The sequence below is a fragment of the Triturus cristatus genome, chromosome 11 (assembly GCF_964204655.1).
Source record: "Triturus cristatus chromosome 11, aTriCri1.1, whole genome shotgun sequence".
NCBI classification, from domain to species: Eukaryota; Metazoa; Chordata; class Amphibia; order Caudata; family Salamandridae; genus Triturus; species Triturus cristatus.
Genome location: NC_140594.1, coordinates 1,064,371,831 through 1,064,390,941, shown reverse-complemented (window position 1 = coordinate 1,064,390,941; position 19,111 = coordinate 1,064,371,831). Strand labels below are relative to the sequence as shown.

Here is a 19,111-nt window from a genome sequence, read left to right as displayed (position 1 = left end):
AAGGCCCAGAGTAGATGTAATATCAAGCAGCTTGATAGCATCCTGGTCTTGGTGATCATCCATATGGAAGTTAAAATCTCCAGCCAATATACACCGCTCCGATCTTAGAACAAGGACCGACATAACCTGCTGGAGATCATCAAGAAAGGATCCCACCGGGCCCGGAGGTCTGTAAACAACAAGACCCTTCAGCGCTTGCTGAGGCGATAGGGAGATGGTAAAGGCAAGAGAGTCAGCCCCTACGATGGTATTTGTGAGCGTGACCGTGCACGGAAAAGATTTTTTCACAGCCAGGGCAACTCCTCCCCCCCTACCCTTGTCTCTATCTTGTCGATGGATGATATAGTCAGAGGGAATGGCTTCCGCGATGTCCGGGTGGGAGGATTCATTGAGCCATGTCTCAGTGAGCATCAGACAGGTAGGACTGGTCGTCGAAAGGAGATCATAAATCTCTTGAGTGTGTCGGTGCAACGACCTTGTATTAAGGAGTAGACAAAGATGTTTAATGCTACAATCCTTAATAGAGCGGGGGGAAGGGAGATTGCAAGTAGGATGCCATTTACAGACAGGGCACTTATGTTTACCCCTATATCGGCCAGGAAAGACTGAGTGACAGGACGCATCCCCGTCACGCAAAGAGTAGAGTTCCTGAGCGGAGTAGGAAAGCATAATGGCCAGAAGTACCTGCCACGCCGAACGCCGACGGGCGCAGACGGGCAGGACTCTGGCACGACTCCGGCGCAGGTCCGGCGCGTCCGCAGTCCGCGTCCGCTGCGCAGAGGGAGGGGTGAGCTTTTTATAGCGCTACTAGAGCGCGAGGGCGGAGAGTCCTACCCCCAAGATGGCGGCCAAAATGAGATCCCAGCCCTCGGCGTCAACACTCAGCCGAGGGCGGTCTCACAGTCCCAGGCAAGGGAGAGGAAGCAGGGCAAAGCGCTTACAAGCGCTGGGAAGTCTAAGGCAGGCAGCGCTAGGCTCAGGCACGCTTATAACACAAGCGCGAGCACAAGCTGCACAAGACAAAAATTAAAATGACAAGCATGAAAGTCAAACACGCTAGGTTAAAAATGGCAAAGAATAGTAGAGAGACCTCCCGGCTTCCGCCTCAGGAGGGAAAGGTAGGTAGCATTGCAACCCATTGTTCTTTCACTCACTATGTCAGCTCAGATTGGACCCAGCCATGTGGTAATCAGTGTTGACCGTACTCCAATAGGAATAGTCAGTCCAGCCCGAAATGCCAAGCCAGGTCCCCTCGTCTGAGCATACCTGTTCTTTTATGTGCCCCTAAAAATAATTATTTTAAACACGTTTTTCTCTTATCTAAATCAGTAGGGCATATTGATAATAAGTTTATAACTATGATTTTTTAACTTTATTTTTGCTCTTTTCTTGGACAAACGTTATCCAAATCGGAAGAATGCATATTAAGGCCTTGAAATTTAAAGAGCAATATTAAAAACATTAATAACGTGCCCCAGAGCTTACCCTCAATTCTATTCAGCCATCTTAAAATTTGAAGTGAAGGGCATTCAAATTCATACCAAAGAAGGAAGGACTTTTAATTATAAGTCCTCGACAGAGGGATGATATTTATTTTGCTGATCAGTAGATGGATTGCTAAAACATTTTGCAAAGTGAACTAGCCATTCCTTTCTTGTTATTGATCTATCAAAATCTAGAAAAAAGTTACCTCCAAAAGATAACCCCAAGGAGTTACAGTGTTTGACTGCCCTGACTGACGACCATTCATCAGCTACCTGTACTTTACTGTTGTTCGACCCTTCATTAAAACATGATTCTTTTGAGGTTGTATTGACTGTTAAATTAATATCTGTAGCAAACAAGTGCAAAGAATCTTATCTTCTGTAGACCTTTCAGGGTTAGCTCAATCAGTGTAAGGTTGCCAAAATACACAAATGGCAGTACCTGAGAATTACCCCCTGAGTTTTTGAGAAGAGGATCTGGAATTTTCTACATTAAATATCAGATTAGAAATATGAAGATAAAATAATATTTAAACAGACACCCTGTTTAAGTCATTTGCTTGCTCAGTAATCACTGTGACTCTCAATTTGTATTCAAACCCAATAGTATTTGTGATGATGTTCCACAAATAGCAAAAGAAGATGACTCTGGATTCCCTCTTTATGCAAATGTATCCAGTGCTCATTCGTATCTCATTCCTATTTACTCCGGAAGACAGTTGTGAAATCAGTATAGACCACAACACCTATTGATTCTTTTGGGAAACACGTGTTTGGGCCTTTCATTACCTCATTGACCGTAGATGTTGACCATAGTACATGAATAAGTGTAAAATCAGGTTAACGAGAGCCTTTTGAGCCGGTTTTGCTTTTGAGTTTATTGTTTATCGAAATACATCAGCACTGTTCCTACCTTTCTTTGCTAGTATTTATGCTGACGCCTCTAGAGTTCCTTCCCTCGCATACGGTTTGTGGGCTATCCTCCGAGTCCTAGCAAACCAGTGGGTGCTGAGTTAATACATGATAGCTTTTCTACACTCTTCTGAAAGTAGTCAATAACAGGTTTTTTTTCTTGACATTCACCACTTTCATATTATCAGCCATTAATAATTTCTTATGGTCATAAAATATTTTTGAAATAGATAGTATGTTGAGCCAGATTGCTTATCAAAGAGGACCTAGAAGCAGTTGTTACCTTTTTGGTATTAGGCAAGAACTATTGTACGCAAAACTATTTCCAAACATGAACTGTATGAGCCACAGTCACTTACCAGGTAGTCCCTGGATCCTAAGTCAAACGTAGTCCCTGGCCTGCATTCCTTGTTCTTTGGCCTATCAGCCTCTTGCAAATAGTGCACTTAGTCCATTGACATGCGGAGTGCAGTCTCACCTCCTTTAGTATGCTGGCAGGCAGAAAAGACAGGTCTTGTCATGCAGCCCTTAAGGTCCTGCAGATTCAAAGGTTAAGAGGTTCCTCTTAGTCTCCTGCATCAGCTACATAGGCACTGACTATCCCCCACTTCTCTTACTGGCATTTAACTCTACAGAGATGCAAAATGCAATCTTGCCAGTCTGTCTATAGCAGAGAAAGCTTTTAAATGGAAAAGAAAGATAGTGTTTATTACAGGTCTTGTAGTAATATTCCATTAAGTGGTAGGTCTCGGCGTCTGTCAGTGCTATAAAACACTTGTTAGCTGATCCCAAGCTGGAAAAAACTTGTTTCTAGATGGAATTTACTTGCTGCTGTGGCATTTATTTCATCGCTTGTGGAGCCTTTTCTGTATCTTTATTATTGCTTTTATGACTTGTTAATTACTATACCATTGTTGACTAATGGTTGAGCTTTTAAGATCACTTTAGACTGAAGAATTTGTATTTTGTCAGAATTTAAAATATCTGTAACCTGAGGGCTAGCTCGTCTGTCCAAGTTCTCAGATGGTGAGATCTGTTTTCATATTGTTTTTACATCCTTGGATGGACATTTACTTGGAGTGGGCAAATGTGGCCAGAGAAGGTTAAAGTGAAGATGATTTAAAGATCTTTTAAAAATTAGAGAAGCGGAAATGGCATACCAAGAGTATTTAAACTGCCTGTAAAGCCAGTGACTGTAAATTCCATCTCATGGGCACGTTTGTAACAAATATTCCATGTGGGAGAATTCCTTTAAACACCCATTAGGAAGGTTGTTCCCAGTCTGCATGAAGAGTTGAACTGTCTGATGACTACCTCTGCAGAATTGTCTGTCAAGCCAGCTTTTTGTCGATTTCACTGACAACAGTGCTGTAAAAAAGCAAGATTTGCCCACATTGTGTTTAACATCTGCAAGTTCCTCTAGTGGTATTGGGGAGGGCAAGTCAACATGATCAAACTTGTCTGGTGGCATGGGGACAATGGGTTGTCCTCACTTAGTTCACTAGCGTTGTGTAAATTCGGTGAAGGATGTGCAGCTCTAGTTTGAACGTTAACCAACTACTACTGATCACTTCATTGTTTTAAGTTTGTTTTCTTTTTTGGGTGAACCTACACAAACTTTAGCAATGTTTTCCTTCAGCTGGAGGAAAATATAACATACCACTGTGGCAATCAAACTTGTAATTAATATTTCTCTGAGTGATACCTTAAATCATCCTGTTTAAAAAGTCACCCACTGTTACTTCAATTTAACATCACAGTCCTACACACACGCATGTAGTTACCATGAGCACGTCTTAGTGTGCCGTGTTTGTCCAACTAGGTGCAAGTGCATAACCTGACACTTTTAAATCCAGCACCTTGGTGCCCAGTGCTTCATGTAGTTAGTGCTAAAATAATACTCAATAATAATTGAATACCAGAAGTCTATATGCATTCCATTTTCAGAGTTGCTTTTCTTTCAGTTTAGTTTTTCATTGAAAAAGGAGGAGGTCATACCTGAAGTTCCCTCATGTCTTACCTAGTTTTTTTTTTTATTGGTGACATCAACTTTGAATATGCGAAGAGGATGTTAAAGAAGGCAACATTTTTGAAGAAATAGCTATAAACCCTCCTTGTGAGAACTAAAATGTCTTGATTACCAATATTGTGGAATTCCCGAATTACCGATATCGGCCAGAATCTTCGTATGGAATTCCCAATTCTGTATGGTTTAACACAGACATTTGCCACGTCCTCTTAGCAGGTGGTAAATCTTTTTAAGGGGGGAGGGGGCGGGGGGGTCAAGAGGGTAAGTGGATTAAAAGGAGGGTGAGGGAAGGAAACCATGTTGTCGGACAGATGGGAGCATAGAAAGCTCCCCTGTACCTTGACTAAGAGTCGGTGCGGGCTAAAGTATCAGACAGTTTCCCTGCCAATATACCAGGGTCCAGTGTTTCTGCATCTGGAATAATCAAGGTGCAGGGACACTGAGCCACTTATAATTGTGCGGAGTGTTCCACTCAGGATGACGTAACCTAAATTTCTTTTGCTTGTGTACCCCTCAATTGCATTTCATATATTCATGTATTTGATTGCATATTTCCATTTATAAACATGCACCTGTTTTACTTAATAATAATGCACATGTATAACATTTAACATTTGCTTTATAATTGTTTGATAGTGCATTAATTATTGGCAGATGGGTATTAATATGATTTACAATACGTGACCGAATTCAGTGAATGGGAAAGATTAACATGTTAATTATTTTAGTTTACATTATCCTGCAAAAAGTCTGCCCTTTTGAAAATAAACAGAAAAGTGTATTTAGGCTTGTCACGGTCGTGCATTAGGCAGAGAGGAATTTTTGACTGTTTTTGGGAGACCTGGTTCGTGAAAGCTGCAGCTGTAAACATCCTCTGTGAAGGCCATAGGCTTCTCAGAGCCAGTCTGGCTTTATCTTGCCTGAGAGTACCATAACAGAGGTACGGGGACCTTCCCAAAGTCCAGAACAAGCGGCCTGTGGTGCAGGCACCTTGTTTTCTAATACAGTTTAGTTAGGGGCTAGAAGGGAGGGGTTGGTGAGGAGTTGGTGAAGCAAAGACTGGTGAACATATGAAATACTGTCATAATGTTGCAATTCTTTTTAATGTTTTGCTTACTAATTCCATTTATTTACACTATTTCGTTTATTTTCACAGCTACTCCTATTCACATCTGCACTAGAGAAGGGTGTTGTTTTCAATAAAGTTTTTTCATTTTTTTTATTGATATTTTCTGTAACATACAGCAGTAGCCAACAGTCCATGTACAAATGATAGGAGTACAATTCTATTAATTCCGTAACAGAATTCATGTCTACAACAGGTATTAAGGTTATCATGCAACATCAGCGGGACATCGATGCTTAACAAATATATACCAACCCATCATTATGGATCCACTAGACCTTCCTGTATTGCATAGTGTGTGGTGTATATGCCGGATTGTGCACTCCCCCCTTAACTGCTCTCGATGAGGAGAGTGTCAGTTGCATCACTCTAAGCGCATCCGCCTGATATAGTGCAAGTGGTCTTTTAGTCAGATGTGTCGCGCAAATACGCTAACATGGGCTCCCAAATATCTCTGGGGCGGGACGAGATTGGTAAGAGCTCCACATAAGCTGTCATCTGGTCTTTTCAATATATGAAGTCTGTGAGCCAGCCCTTAAACTTGGGGGTGCAGCCTCTGCCCCATCTCCACGCCACTTTTCGTTTTGCTATCATAAATCCTAGCGCAACCAGCTTCTTATGTGATGTCAGTAAGTCTACTGTGTATCCTAGAAGCGCTTGCGCTGGCGAGAACGGAACATGGGATCCAACCATCTTGGACAGGGCTGCTACCACCTCCTGCCAGAATCCATGCACCTCTTTGCACTGCCATGCAAGGTGTAGAAACCCTGCTCCCACCCACCGGTATCTGTCACAGCAATCATCATTTCTCAATTTTTATTTGCATAAGCTCACTGGAGTGTAATAAACTCTATGTAGAAATTTTAAATGTATGATCTGCAAGCGGCTACTTGCCGTGATGGCTCCTATCTGCGTGCAGCAGTACCTTCACTGTTGATCTGTCAGTGGCTCATCTAGATCATGGTCCCATGCTTTCCTGACATCGAGTGTAATCTCTGGGTGTTCTAGCAGTGCAGTGTGATAAAGTCTGGATACAACGTGTGCCGACCTGACATTTGCATTAAGGCATGTAAAGTGTCAAGTGTAGGAGGTTCCTGAGGTATCTCGGGGGTATTGGCTCTCACCTTGTGCCTAAGCCTAATATATAAGAAGATCTCCAGTGGTGTGATATTGTCACCACTCAGGAGTGCCTGCTGCTGTTTAAAAACTCCCTCCGGGTAAAGGTCGCCCCATGTGTGTAAGCATCTTTTGCGGAGCATGACTCGGCACACAGTTTCACTAGTAACTGGTACAAGGGGATGATATGGGAGAGGCATTAGTTGAGAGTATAATAAGGGTTTACGTGCTTATTTGACTAGCTGCTCCCATGCTCGATTGGTGCATGCCACTGTGTGGTAGACGGTGCCTTCTCCGGGTACTTTAGTGCCTAGAAAGGAGGTTGTGGGTGTGGGGGCCATCCCTCTTCATTGGCCAGGTGCGGCATGAATGGTGGTGGATGGAGCCAGTATATTGCATAATGGGCCTGGGTGCATAGGAAGTATAATTCCAGGTCTGGCGCTTCAAAGCCACCCAGGGAGAATGGCTGCGTCAGAGTTCGCCAATCCACACCTTGGCTGCCTACCACCCCACGCCAATTTGATCAGTAGTGGTCGGAGTGAGCAGAAGAAGGGGCGACCTGGATGATATGGTATGTTCAGAAATAGATATAGTAGTTTAGGTAGGATTATCATCTTCATTATGGAAATTCAACCTGCTAACGATAGCGGCAGCGAAATCCACCGGGCTATTGGGATTTCAATAAAGTTTTAAGATACATCCATTATGTGGATTCATATGTGTGTTCATTCTTGGTGAAGGGAGTTCTGAGCTCACTAACAAACAACCTCACAGGACTGATGGTGGCCCATCCTCATGTAATGCGAAGGTTGTTCATGGTTTACAGTCTGACTGGTTTCCTGTCTCTAGTTGGTAAGTTGGCATTGACTCTGCACTTTGCCAGACAGTCTAGGGAGTCTAATTGTGCATTTTGCATAAACCTGCAATAATTGCATAATTTGGTGCCCAACATGGGGCTGATTTTTGCGTAACCCTGAGTGAGACACACTAGAAACTACCAATATTTACTAATAAAATTGCAAAACACGTATCGAGGAATTCTGCTTCTCACAACTTGTAATCAAAGTCAAGTGGGGAACCAGTTTATCGTGCATTCCTTTCCATCTCCCCAAGCAGACACGTGAAGCCCATTTACCATACAAGTGAGACCAATGGATAGCTTTAGGGTGTTTAGGGCCAGGGATGGTTCTGCAGGTTGGAATGTACTTGTTAAATCTATTGCAGTGTTGGCATTTCTTTCAATTACTTTGCAGCAGGGCATCTTCCAGTGAGGGAAATCTGAGTTACGGGTGTTGTTGAGCTGAAGACTTCCAATAGGAAACCCATTTTAGTAGGTACTGCTACAGACGGGTCCAAAAGTCTGACAGACCTTTGCCGTGAAGAAAAAAAGAAATAGAAAAGGATATTGTGTCAGCACCCATGAACCACTGGTTGTTTACAAAGGCATTCACGTTTAGGCTCATTCCACAGGTGTATTTCCTTTTTCACTGTCTTGTAGACATTTAACCATTTCACTGATGCATTATGGGAATGAGTTTGCCTATGTAATGCTTCTTTCTATTGCACAAGGTTTGGGAAAGAGGGCCCCAAAGCACAGAGAGCTAGTATTGTCAAGAGAATATGGAACAGACTATAAACTTCCCTCTATCTACAGCTATAGTTATTCAAAAATATAAATTAACCTCACTGCATGAGTGCAAAGAAGGAGGCTAATGACAAAATATACATCACTAATATTGTGTCTGTGCAGTGCTCTGGAAGGCCTTTGTTACTATTATTCATGCAAGGGATAACAGAAGCACGTGATCCTAGGATAGCCACTACTTTGGACCAGCCCCAACCCTTCCCGAGTCCGACATGCAGCGTACAGTTAGTTCTCGGCACCTGGCTCCTGTACCAGTCTAGCGCCCGCTCTGCTCTGTGTCTGTGTGTCTAAATTCGTGTGGCTCGATAACCACACATTTATTTAGTTTGTTTTTTAACCTTTTTCATTCTTGGCACCCAGAGAGCATTTACTTTGTACAGTATGTCATATAACTAAGTCAGTTAATTCAAAACTAAGGTGTACACCAGAGTCAGAGCTGCCACACTGTCCAATGAGAGACACGGTACTATTCACAGAGTTTGCTTCCTACACAGGACGTTGTGCCTCCACATTGTGCCCTCGCTGTGCATGGAAATGTTTGAGAAAAAACAGAATCCTTTGAGCAACAGAAAGAAAATATTTGCCTTTTGAGTGCATTCAAACAGAACTATGTTAGGAGAACGAAATGCACCGAACTGTGACAACTATCAATGTTCTTCCTAAAAGTAGGACACTTTATCATGTGTGTCCCATGTCGTAGCCCCTTCATGCGTTCTTTAAACCAGCTATCACTCTGTATGATCCAGCTTATCTCTGTCCTCACACATACATCACTCCTCCACATTCGTGTTCACTCACATGTCTGTTATCTGACCTTTGTCTATGCCTGTTGACTAGTAAGTACATCTGCCTCACTCGTATTTTCTCCCTCTTCTCTTACTGTTCCATTCCTCTGTTTGCCTATGCCCAAATGTCTTGCTCCCTTGTTGTTTGTTTTCATGATATAAGAGTTAAAATTTCTGTTCCTATAATCTGTGCCTCCCGAACAAGCCATGAAAGGGATCGCCTGCCGATGGCTGAGCCTTTTTAAGACAACAACAGTAAGCAGCCTGGGTCTTGTAGTTTTGCTGTTCCACATATATGGTCAAAGATCACACCATAACTGGTTCTGTTGGTTGCTCTAACTCAAACCCATGACATATTTCCTGTTGGGAAATATATGCCTGGCTCATGCCTATACCCACCAAATCCGATCTCGGTGCAGCACAACGCCATGCCTCTCAAGCCAGATGTCTGCGCTTCACAAATCTGAAATCTACCCAACAGGCGCCCTTACCTATGAGTGTTTTAGCAGTGTCCTACCTTAACTTTTCTATATACCTTCAGGGTTCTGAAATTGGGCATTGTCACTTTTTTGTGGCAATTATGTTTATTAATGTTTTGCATATTCAACTGTACACAAGTAACATCAGCATTTGAGAGAGATTTATAGATTTATACACCATGTCCATGTGGGTTTCTAATTCACAGCCTTGCACATGGAGTACAATCATACACAAGTATCCTTAATCCGGTATGTCTATGAAGGCCTTGACGGCACGGGTTGTAACATATTCCAGCAACTCTGGTTAAGCTTGGTACAACGTATGTTGCTTTGCATCCCTCAGAAAATATCTTAAATCGAAACCAAACAACTAAAAACAAGAAGATCATTGGGTCGCAATAATCAATGGGTCGTTATCACATTCAGGTCCAGCAGGTCCACTCAGGGTAGTTTTGATGGGTCTGAGACTCATTCTACTGCCCCTACAAAATGCCTCCCATGACAGAAGCTAACACTTCTGCAGAGGCTGTTCGGTGACACTCTTTCACTTGTCTCATCTTCCTGTTTATTAGTCATTTATTTTCAGCCAAATTTACACACAGTAGAGCAGTCCAACATGGAGGTAATTAACTAAAGTACTAACAATAGCTTACTGTCACAGTGGGGCCGTATTGCATTCAAGATCAAATACCTCCCTAACCTATCTAAAAACGCATCCAAGAATTATAAACATATTTTATCAGACGATACCAGGAAACACTCGTATCCGATGCCTACTTTTGTACAACAAAAGGAGTCCTGGTTAATGATGCAATCTTCTTCACCAGAAGAAGAGCCCAGTGAGGGAGAGCTATTGCCTCTTGGCTTTGAATCAACTCATCTAAGAAAACACCACATGGTGTACGAATCTCCATAACACCTTCACCGGCCCTCGAGGCTGAAGCAACCATCTTCCTTTACAACAATGGGAATGTTCTCGTACAAGAATCTGACCGGAATGTAGAGAGGTTTGATGGTATTTTCATGAAGATTAAAAATACTGTATCAAATTCTACCCCTACTGACTCTACAAGTCAAGGTTTCTTCTCCTGCTCCAAGACTGAAACATAGGCACCATCCAGTCCCTCCCCCACACAATCACCCATGACTCCTTGCGACCTTTCTTCCTACTCTAACACTGGAACCATCGCCGTTGTTCACAGATCAGCTATTCTAAGTGAGGATTCTTGTCTTTCCCCCACGTTCTACTTATTGGATTTGCCCGCTCCTCTAGACCACAGTAGGGTGGGAACTAATGCCAACTGTACAACTACTATCACCAGCCCCAACCCTGAGATTTTCTAGGTTTCTAAATATTCTCCGTCAATCAATACCTCCCACTTCCCTACCCCATCAGTGACCCAATTGCCTAGTCTTTTTGACCACCCTGACCACCAACATACTCCCATCGTTCTTTTGACATGACATGAGGCCCATCGCTGGCACATCTATGAGACTTCCTCCTACCCCTTTTTCCAGTTATCACTTCTAGTATAACCCACGGCATCGGAGTTTCTCTGTGAGGGCATTATATTGTTCTCTGGCTTCTGCCAGTCGCGGTTCCACGTCCTGAATAGTGCCCACTCGGTTGTCCAGTTGTTGAATAGAGTCTTCCAGGTTGGTCAAGTCCCATTCAAGGTCTCTCCTAATACCAACCAAGGCACCCAGACCGTACCCCTGCACCACTACCTTAAAGGCCTTCTGCTCTACAACAGTTCGACGCCATTCCCTGGTTGCACTCAAAATAGGCCAATAGAGCCTCATTCTAATGCATTGGGATGTAAGCACCACAGAGGAACTGCTGGTCTCCCCTGCTCCAGCTGCAGACGCATCAATAAGGGGCTGTGGTCTGATATGGAGTGTCGGAGGTATTCCAAATGTTCGACAAGTGGCCACAGTCTAATGGTACAAAGGAATCTGTCTATCCAGACATGTAGGGTATAGAGGGGTGAGTAAAAGACATAATTCCTAAATAGGTCATTTTGCGCCCTCCACACATCTTGCAATCCCCAACTCCCCATCAGTCGGCAAGGGCCTTGACTAGCCTGTCTGCAGGGGCAGAGTGGAGTGATCGAGGTCTATGTCTGCCCCACAGTTAAAGTCCCCCTGGCCCCTCAGAAGGACAACCTCCACTGACAATGTGCTCAGTCGTGGAGACAGGCTGTTGAAAAAAGCCAATTGATCCTGATTTGGTGCGTATACAGAGCCCAAAAACCAATTGTTTACCATCCAGCCTCCCTTCGATCAGGACATATCTGCCCTCTCAGTCAATGACCACACTCCTCCGCCTCAAGGGGACCCCCAACCTCATCCAGATCCTCTTGGGCAGTGTCACATATTTGTCGCACATCTCCCTGCCCTTGCATTGGTAGAGAAAATAACAAAACAACAGGTAAGATGGACAGCAGTCCTTGCATGGCCAATCAAACATGGCCAGTTTGTTTAGTTTAGAGTGCTGTTGCGCTGTCTAGTTGCAAAAGACCTATTGTGAACTTGCAGTGGGCTTACAGCCCGCCCTTTGGTTGGCTTTATTGTCACTCTCATTTGCTTGCTTCTTCTTTGATGGCTTGCCTTCCTCATTTTTAATTTTTCCCGCCCCTGGAGCCTACTTTCTTTACTATCCGTTTGATTGGCTGACTTAAAGCTTTCATTTTTATCCAGTGCTCCATGAGAGTGCATGTCTTTGCTAGCTGTCTCCCTCTTGTGCTACTTCACCCGCTCCCCAAATACCTTCCACCACGCTCCCCAAATACCTTCCACCACGCTGCATTGAGCCCCACCCCTCCCAGCTGGTCTGTAAAAGCACAGCAGGGATATGTATGGCTGAAAGGAAGACTTCAAGGCTTGTTTTAGTTGTATCTTCTGCATTCCCACTATTACATGAAAGTACAAGCTTTGGATTCGAAGGCTTTCATGGCGCTGGGCTAAGGGCCATCGGATGCTCTCACTCAGCTGGCCTAATGCAGAAGTTGTATCAAACATCACATATCTCCTGGAGGCCCATAAATCTGCTCCCTGGGAAACTGCAGAAGACCAAATGTCTGAATACTGTAGAAAGTAAATTAGGCCGCGGCAAGCCTTTCCCTTTACTTTCTGACACTTCCTTTTTTTTTTTTTTATTCTGTTCAGTTTCTGGTGTGAAAAGTATTTGAAAAATAAACCAAACCCTTCATAAAAATTTAAAATACTTAGTTTTGAGATACCATAAGATATGTGTTTGCTTTTACTCCAGCATTTTGACATTTTGTTTGTTTTTTCGTTTAAAAAAAATGCATTATAGGTAAACATTGGCAAAGCTAACAGCGTTATAAAAGCGAGACATATTGGCAGTGCTTATGCTAAAGAGGTGGGCCTAAAATCGATGCCTAGAGTTCTCCAGCAGTGTTCTAAAAACAATGAGAGCATGCATCACACAGTGTGATTGACAGCTTTAATCAAAATGAAGCAAGATGCATGTTTTACAGCAATATTATTAAGGCCCTGACGAAGCTGTCAGTCACACTGGAAGTGTGTGCACCAGGGGAACCATAGATGGAAGCATTTTTTGTTCACAAAGTAAAAAGGCGCATTCACGTAGGTCGTATTAAAAATGCAGCAAAAATATTTTTATGTCTGCATTCCGCTGCTCTTGCGCGTTGTTATTCGGCAACCCATAACACGCTCTTGCTAACAAAAACCACTAAATACTAATTACTAACAACCTCCCTGCTTTAAACAATTTTCTTTGCACAAATGCCATACAGTAGTTTCAGTAACTCAGATTTTTTTCTAAACATTCTAGGCAATCGTTCTCTAGCACGGTTTATTTGAACAAGCACAAATATAACTAATTATTACCATACTATTGCAAAACTATCCCCTTTGCCGCACTAATTTATACACGCTCTGTATATACCATGTTAAAAGTGTAATTAACAACTATATATGCTCACATAAATATCTGCTTTATTGTATTATGCTAATATACCCAGTTACCCTTTCTTTGATAATACTTTTCCATTACATTTCAGGAAATTCTGCTTTTTAAAAAAATTCAAGGAGTCTATTTTCTTTAATCTATTAGTGCGCGCTTTCACTAGGGAGATATCTTGGCACTAGTGGGCACTAAGGACATGGTGACAAATAAAATAAGTATTCTCTCCACAGATGAAGTCACACTAAAAGACAAGACAAAAATGAATAGATTTTAAGATGTTTCCTAAAAGTGGATTTCCTGAGTAGGGTAAGATTGATCCATAGTTGCTACCAAAGAGGCGGAGCAAGCATCCTTCTCCCTAACTAGGGTTGACTAGGGGGGGGAGGGTTAGGATGCAAGTATTAGGGACTAGTGAGTGGCGCATGAACAGATGCAAGGATTGTAGCGATGGAGATGTTCTTGCAGTCCGCATTTCTCAGGTGAATACTAAACTCCATGCATTAGACTGAGAACTTTGAAAGTGATTCTCTTCTTAATATTCATCCAGGGGAGACGAATTATGGTTTGTGAGACATGATCAAATTTACGCAAACAGGTTCTTTCTGGACTCCCGCGTTCTGAATTCTTTGCATCCTAGCCATTGTGGCTTCCGGAATTCCAAGACAGAGGATTTTGCAGTTGTCAAGATTTGTCATCACATATGCTGATACTACCTGGGCATGGCAATCTTTCGGCAAGTCTTTTCCAAGGATCTGTAAGCTAAGCAAACAGGCAGATGAGACTGCATTGACCTGCATGAGACTGCATTGACCTGCATGAGACTGCATTGACCTGATCTTTGAAAGTGAACTCCAAGAGATTTGATCTATTCAGTTGCTGTCATCTTCTATCATCAATATTTCTGTATTTTTCGTTTTCAGCTTGAGGTAAGTAGACAGTCGGCTAGATTAATCATCGGCGTGGGGGCTTGGTGATTCCGGTGCCTGATTGACTGAGTGTCATCTGCATAAGAAATTGAAAAACTTCCATAAGATTTATTTTAATTGGGCCTGTGTTGCACAATAGTTGAATAGCTCAGGCGACAATAAAGAGCCTTGTATGATGCCGCACTTAATGGGCATAGTTGTGGAGTGATGGAGTGGCAAGGCTACTGTCCAATCTTCTTTAAAAAAAAAAATCAAATCATGCACAACTGACAAAGAGATTCCAATTGAGTAGCGTGGTATCAAATGCTGCCAAAAGATCCAGCGGGATCAGGGTGGTAGATCACTGTTTTTTAGGATGGATCATAGCTTGTCCAGAGCAAGTGCGAAGGATGATTCATATCTGCGACTGAGAAAAAAATCCTACTTTCTGTGAATCAAGGCAGTCTGTGTACTCCAAACACTGTGCTAGTTATTTGGCTACTGCCCATTCCATTAACTGGCGAAGGGCCAGCAGTTATAGGCCTGTAATTTTCTGCTAAGGACCTATCAAGCCTTTCTCTTTTCAGGAGCAGGGTAATCATGCCTCCTCTCTAGTGTGGTGGGACTGTGTCGGAAGTAATAGAGATTGACTGTGTTGTTTAGGGACAGAGCTAATATTGGGGCACATGAGTGCAGAAAAACTCTAGGCCATAGGCCTGGAGATCTTGATTTCGGTTTACCTAGAGTTCACAGTCTTGTCAGATTTAGTACGGCTGATGTCTGCCCAGGTGGCCGACAAAGGTAGGCTCGAGTGAGATGGTGTGGATAGATCTGGTGCAAGCGGTTCCTTTTTGATATCTTGATAGATTTTTTTCAATTTTTGCTATAAAAGAACTCGCTCTTCACAGAATTCATGAAGGTGGAAGTAGCGGGGTTGATGCCAGTGGGCTTTAAGAAGGACTTCAGTGTCTGAACAGGTCACAGGAGGTGTTTGGGCTCAATAAAATGCGAGTACCCTAACGGTGAGATTTGCTGTCTATGAGGATGGCACGTGATTACAGATATGAGTTATGCCACTTTTGCTCCACCTGTCACAGAAGTAGTTGGCTCTTTTCTTCTACACATGAAGCAATGTCATACATTTATATACCAAATTATATAAGGATGTTAAGTCCTAAAAAACAGAACATGCACTCTTTACAACAATTCTATAGTATGTTAACAATTGCTATAATCAAAATAAGTTAATATCCAGACCTATTGGCTTCTTATGTTAGCTTGATGTTTTAGTAATTCAGCAGACACCACACAGCTGTCCCTGCATCCGTAGTTGTTGCCTACAAAATCTAAGGCCGTCTCTTCATCCACATATAATTCACAATGCCACTTAGCACCCTTCTTCAACTTTGCAGAATAATATGTTTATTTGTGATGCACTCTTCTTTTTTTTTTTTTCTACCACTATTTTGCTTGCTCCCCCTTTTATATGTTTGTATCCCACTTGCCACCTACACCCAGCAACATTCCCTGTTTATCTGCTACATAGCGTTCTGCAAGTTCACTTTCTATCCACACTTGCTGAAACCGAACAAATATTTGGGACACAGCCTTGCACGTAAAGTCTACATTCCTCCACTGTTATTGGTACCAGATGCAGGGAGACACTGGGAAGCCAGCCCTGACCAGCCGCCAACATCCTGCTCATAGCTTTTTATTACCACATTATGTCATTTACTATTTTTACAACTTTATTTTGCATTTTCAAGTAAACAAAACGCATCGCATATGATCATCATACGCAATACACCAGGCCCACATCCAATGAAAAGAGCAAGTCACACATAGTAATATACAGTAGAAAGCAGACGCCGACACAGATACCAACCCAAATTCACACTTGATGTTCACATTTCTACAGAGTTGGGATCTGAAGCAGAAGGCGACGTAACATGAATGTCAGACGCTCGTAGTATTCGCGACATTGTCATGTGCAGACCTCCAGCTCGTCGTATTCGCTTAACATAAGTGGTGAAGGGATGCCAGGTAATGTCAAATTTAGTCTTCCTGTCCTGAAGAAGAGCAGTCAAGTTCTCCATGGCATACAGAGCCCAAACCTTCCCCCACCACATTGCTATAGAAGGTGAGAGTGCTTGTTTCCAGACTTGCGCCACACAGAGTCGTGCTGCAAAAAGTAGCTGAGATATAAGACGGACCTGAGGGGTTGATGAGGGAAAAATGCGATCCGACCCAGGATCACCCAATAAAAAATGCTATGGGTCAAATGGGGGGAGGACGTTGGTAATGCCTCGTATGATACTCTGAACCTCTACCCATAAAGGTTGGATCTTAGGACATGCCCACCAGGTGTGTAGAAAGGTACCTCTCTCACCACATCCCTTCCAACATAAATCAGAGCCCCCAAACATCCTTGCTAGACGAACAGGCGTAAAGTACCAGCGGGTATCTTATAGGCGTTTTCCTTGTAACGAACGAAAATTGATGACCGCATTACCCTCTGCCCGATCACCTCCCTAGGTGTCAGATGACAGCGCTGTGGCCAAATCCCTCTCCCACTTCAATACATATGCGTGATTTTTAGGGGAAGTCAGCTGCATCAGAGAGCGATAAAGCCACGAAATGCCTTTGCGGCGCATATTATTCAAGTAAAGGAACTCTATGGGTATGATGTCAGGTGGAAGTCATGTCGGCGGGTAAGGGCGAACCCAGTTGCCAAGTCCTCCTTCGACCGTAATTCTGCATCCTCCAAAAAATCCCCCAGGAGAAGGGGGCGTCTCTGATTCCAGTCAAAGGAGCTGAGATTAATTACCCCAGGAGCAAAATCAGGCTTATAAGCGAGGGTGTCCGTCGAAATGGGAAAGTCGGGAATGCCCGTCGTCGACGCACCTCTCCCCAATAGGACAAGAGTAGCGATGTCAAAGGTAATAGGGTTGGGGATTGTAACGATGAAGACGCGGGGAGCCACAGCAACCCTGCCAATGGGGAAGGAGAAAAAGCCTACTGTACCTGGATCCAGGGTTTCCTGTCAGGGTTGTGGTTTCAGTCCAAGGAAGGGTGCAGTTGTGATGCCAGAATTTAAGCAGAAACGTCCAGGAACCCCAAACCTCCGTCCTAGACTGGCCTTTCTAAAGTCACATTGACCCCCCCCCCCCCCATCCCCCAAAAGCCAGAATTTTCATCCGGCTATGCTTTTGTACTGAAGGTGGAAAGCAAGTGGGAGAGTTTGAAGAACATATAACAATCTGGGCATAAAATTCATTTTCAAGCTGTTACGTCTACCCAGCCATGAGATTTCCAACTTCCACAAAAGATATACGTCCTTAAAGAGTGCCGCGAGAAGGGGGGCTGCATTGCAAACATATAGGTCCTTCGTTTGATATCATTTACTATTTTAAACGTCCAACGTTCACCATAAAGTGTTTCATAAACAACAAATTTCTCTCCATTGATGGTACGCATTGCCATACACTTCCCCTAAGAAAGAGCCAGACCAATTGGCTTTTACTGTGTTTTTTTTAAATAGTTTATTCTAATGATAATTCAGTGCTGATTTGTGCAAACACTTAGGCGTTACTTTTTTGCGAAATATTTGTTATCAAAGTACCTTATTTTTTTGGGGGTCTGGCTTGTTGGTCTTGTTTGTGTGCTTGCTTGGGTTGTCCTTTGTTATGGTCTTTGTAACAATTTGTTTTTTTCTGTAGGAGTCTGATGGAGGCCTATATGTGTGCATGAGCACTTTCTTGGGTTTTGGAAGGGAACACGTGGAAAGGCACTACAGAAAGACAGGCCAATGTGTATATATGCATCTTAAGAGACACGCACGACCGGTGAGAAATCTTTTCTACTTTCCAAATTGCTCATGTTGGTCCTTTGCATTTTTTTGTATGACTGTTCTAGCCAAAATGTCATAACAGCAACTGTAAAGCGTAACAATCAATACAAAAGGGTTTATAAGAGGTAATAAGTAATTGGTGTCCTTCATTAATAAATGTGCATGGATAATTACTATTTTGGGAACCTTCAGATGACATAAGCGACTCTTAGATGCTGTGTTTATATGCAAGATACAAATACAAAGTTCACATTGATTAGAAATCTCAGGTCCTGGGCCAGAGGGGATGGAGGCAGGGGATCTGGTTAGAGCCTCCGTCCCATGGGTGTTTTTTAATCACACTTGTATTTTAACTGAGCCAGAGAAAGTTAGACTTTATCCACATTTTGATTGTTATTACTGTCAGGCTATGCAGCAGATATCACATCCAATCTAAAGAAGCTGGTATCTTTGCTGACGTATAACCTGAAATCTATACACTGGGGAACCTTAAGGCAGTGGGCAAACTTAAATCTTAAAGGGGTGGGCATGGGGGGGGGGGGTCAAAAGACTGGAGTGCGTGCAGGCTGCAGACATGACCTGAGAGCTGCTGGCATCCCTGGAACATGTTTCAGTCCTGGACACCTTACACAGATTGAGAGAACAATCTCATCTGCCCAGTCAGACCTTCCCCAGGAAGGCTCGAGATTATCCCCCCCCCCCCCCACACACAAAAATGTTAAACATTTCGAGGCAAATGGTTCATTTATAGCATTATTTTGAAATAAAGCACAATGCCACAGGCTTTTACCTGCAATTCCATTTGAAACTCGTGAAACAGTCCAA

The 19,111-nt window shown here is 43.0% G+C and overlaps 1 protein-coding gene across 2 annotated transcripts in view; it reads left to right on the top strand.

Moving 5' to 3' along the window:
- The window catches only part of USP13 (ubiquitin specific peptidase 13), a 324,868-nt gene that overhangs the window by 68,573 nt on the left and 237,184 nt on the right, over positions 1–19,111 (top strand). For both annotated transcript variants that reach the window (XM_085635387.1, XM_085635386.1), the window contains exon 2: positions 18,156–18,281. In XM_085635387.1, coding sequence (XP_085491513.1) covers positions 18,156–18,281 — 126 coding nt within the window. The remainder of the gene's footprint in view (positions 1–18,155; positions 18,282–19,111) is intronic.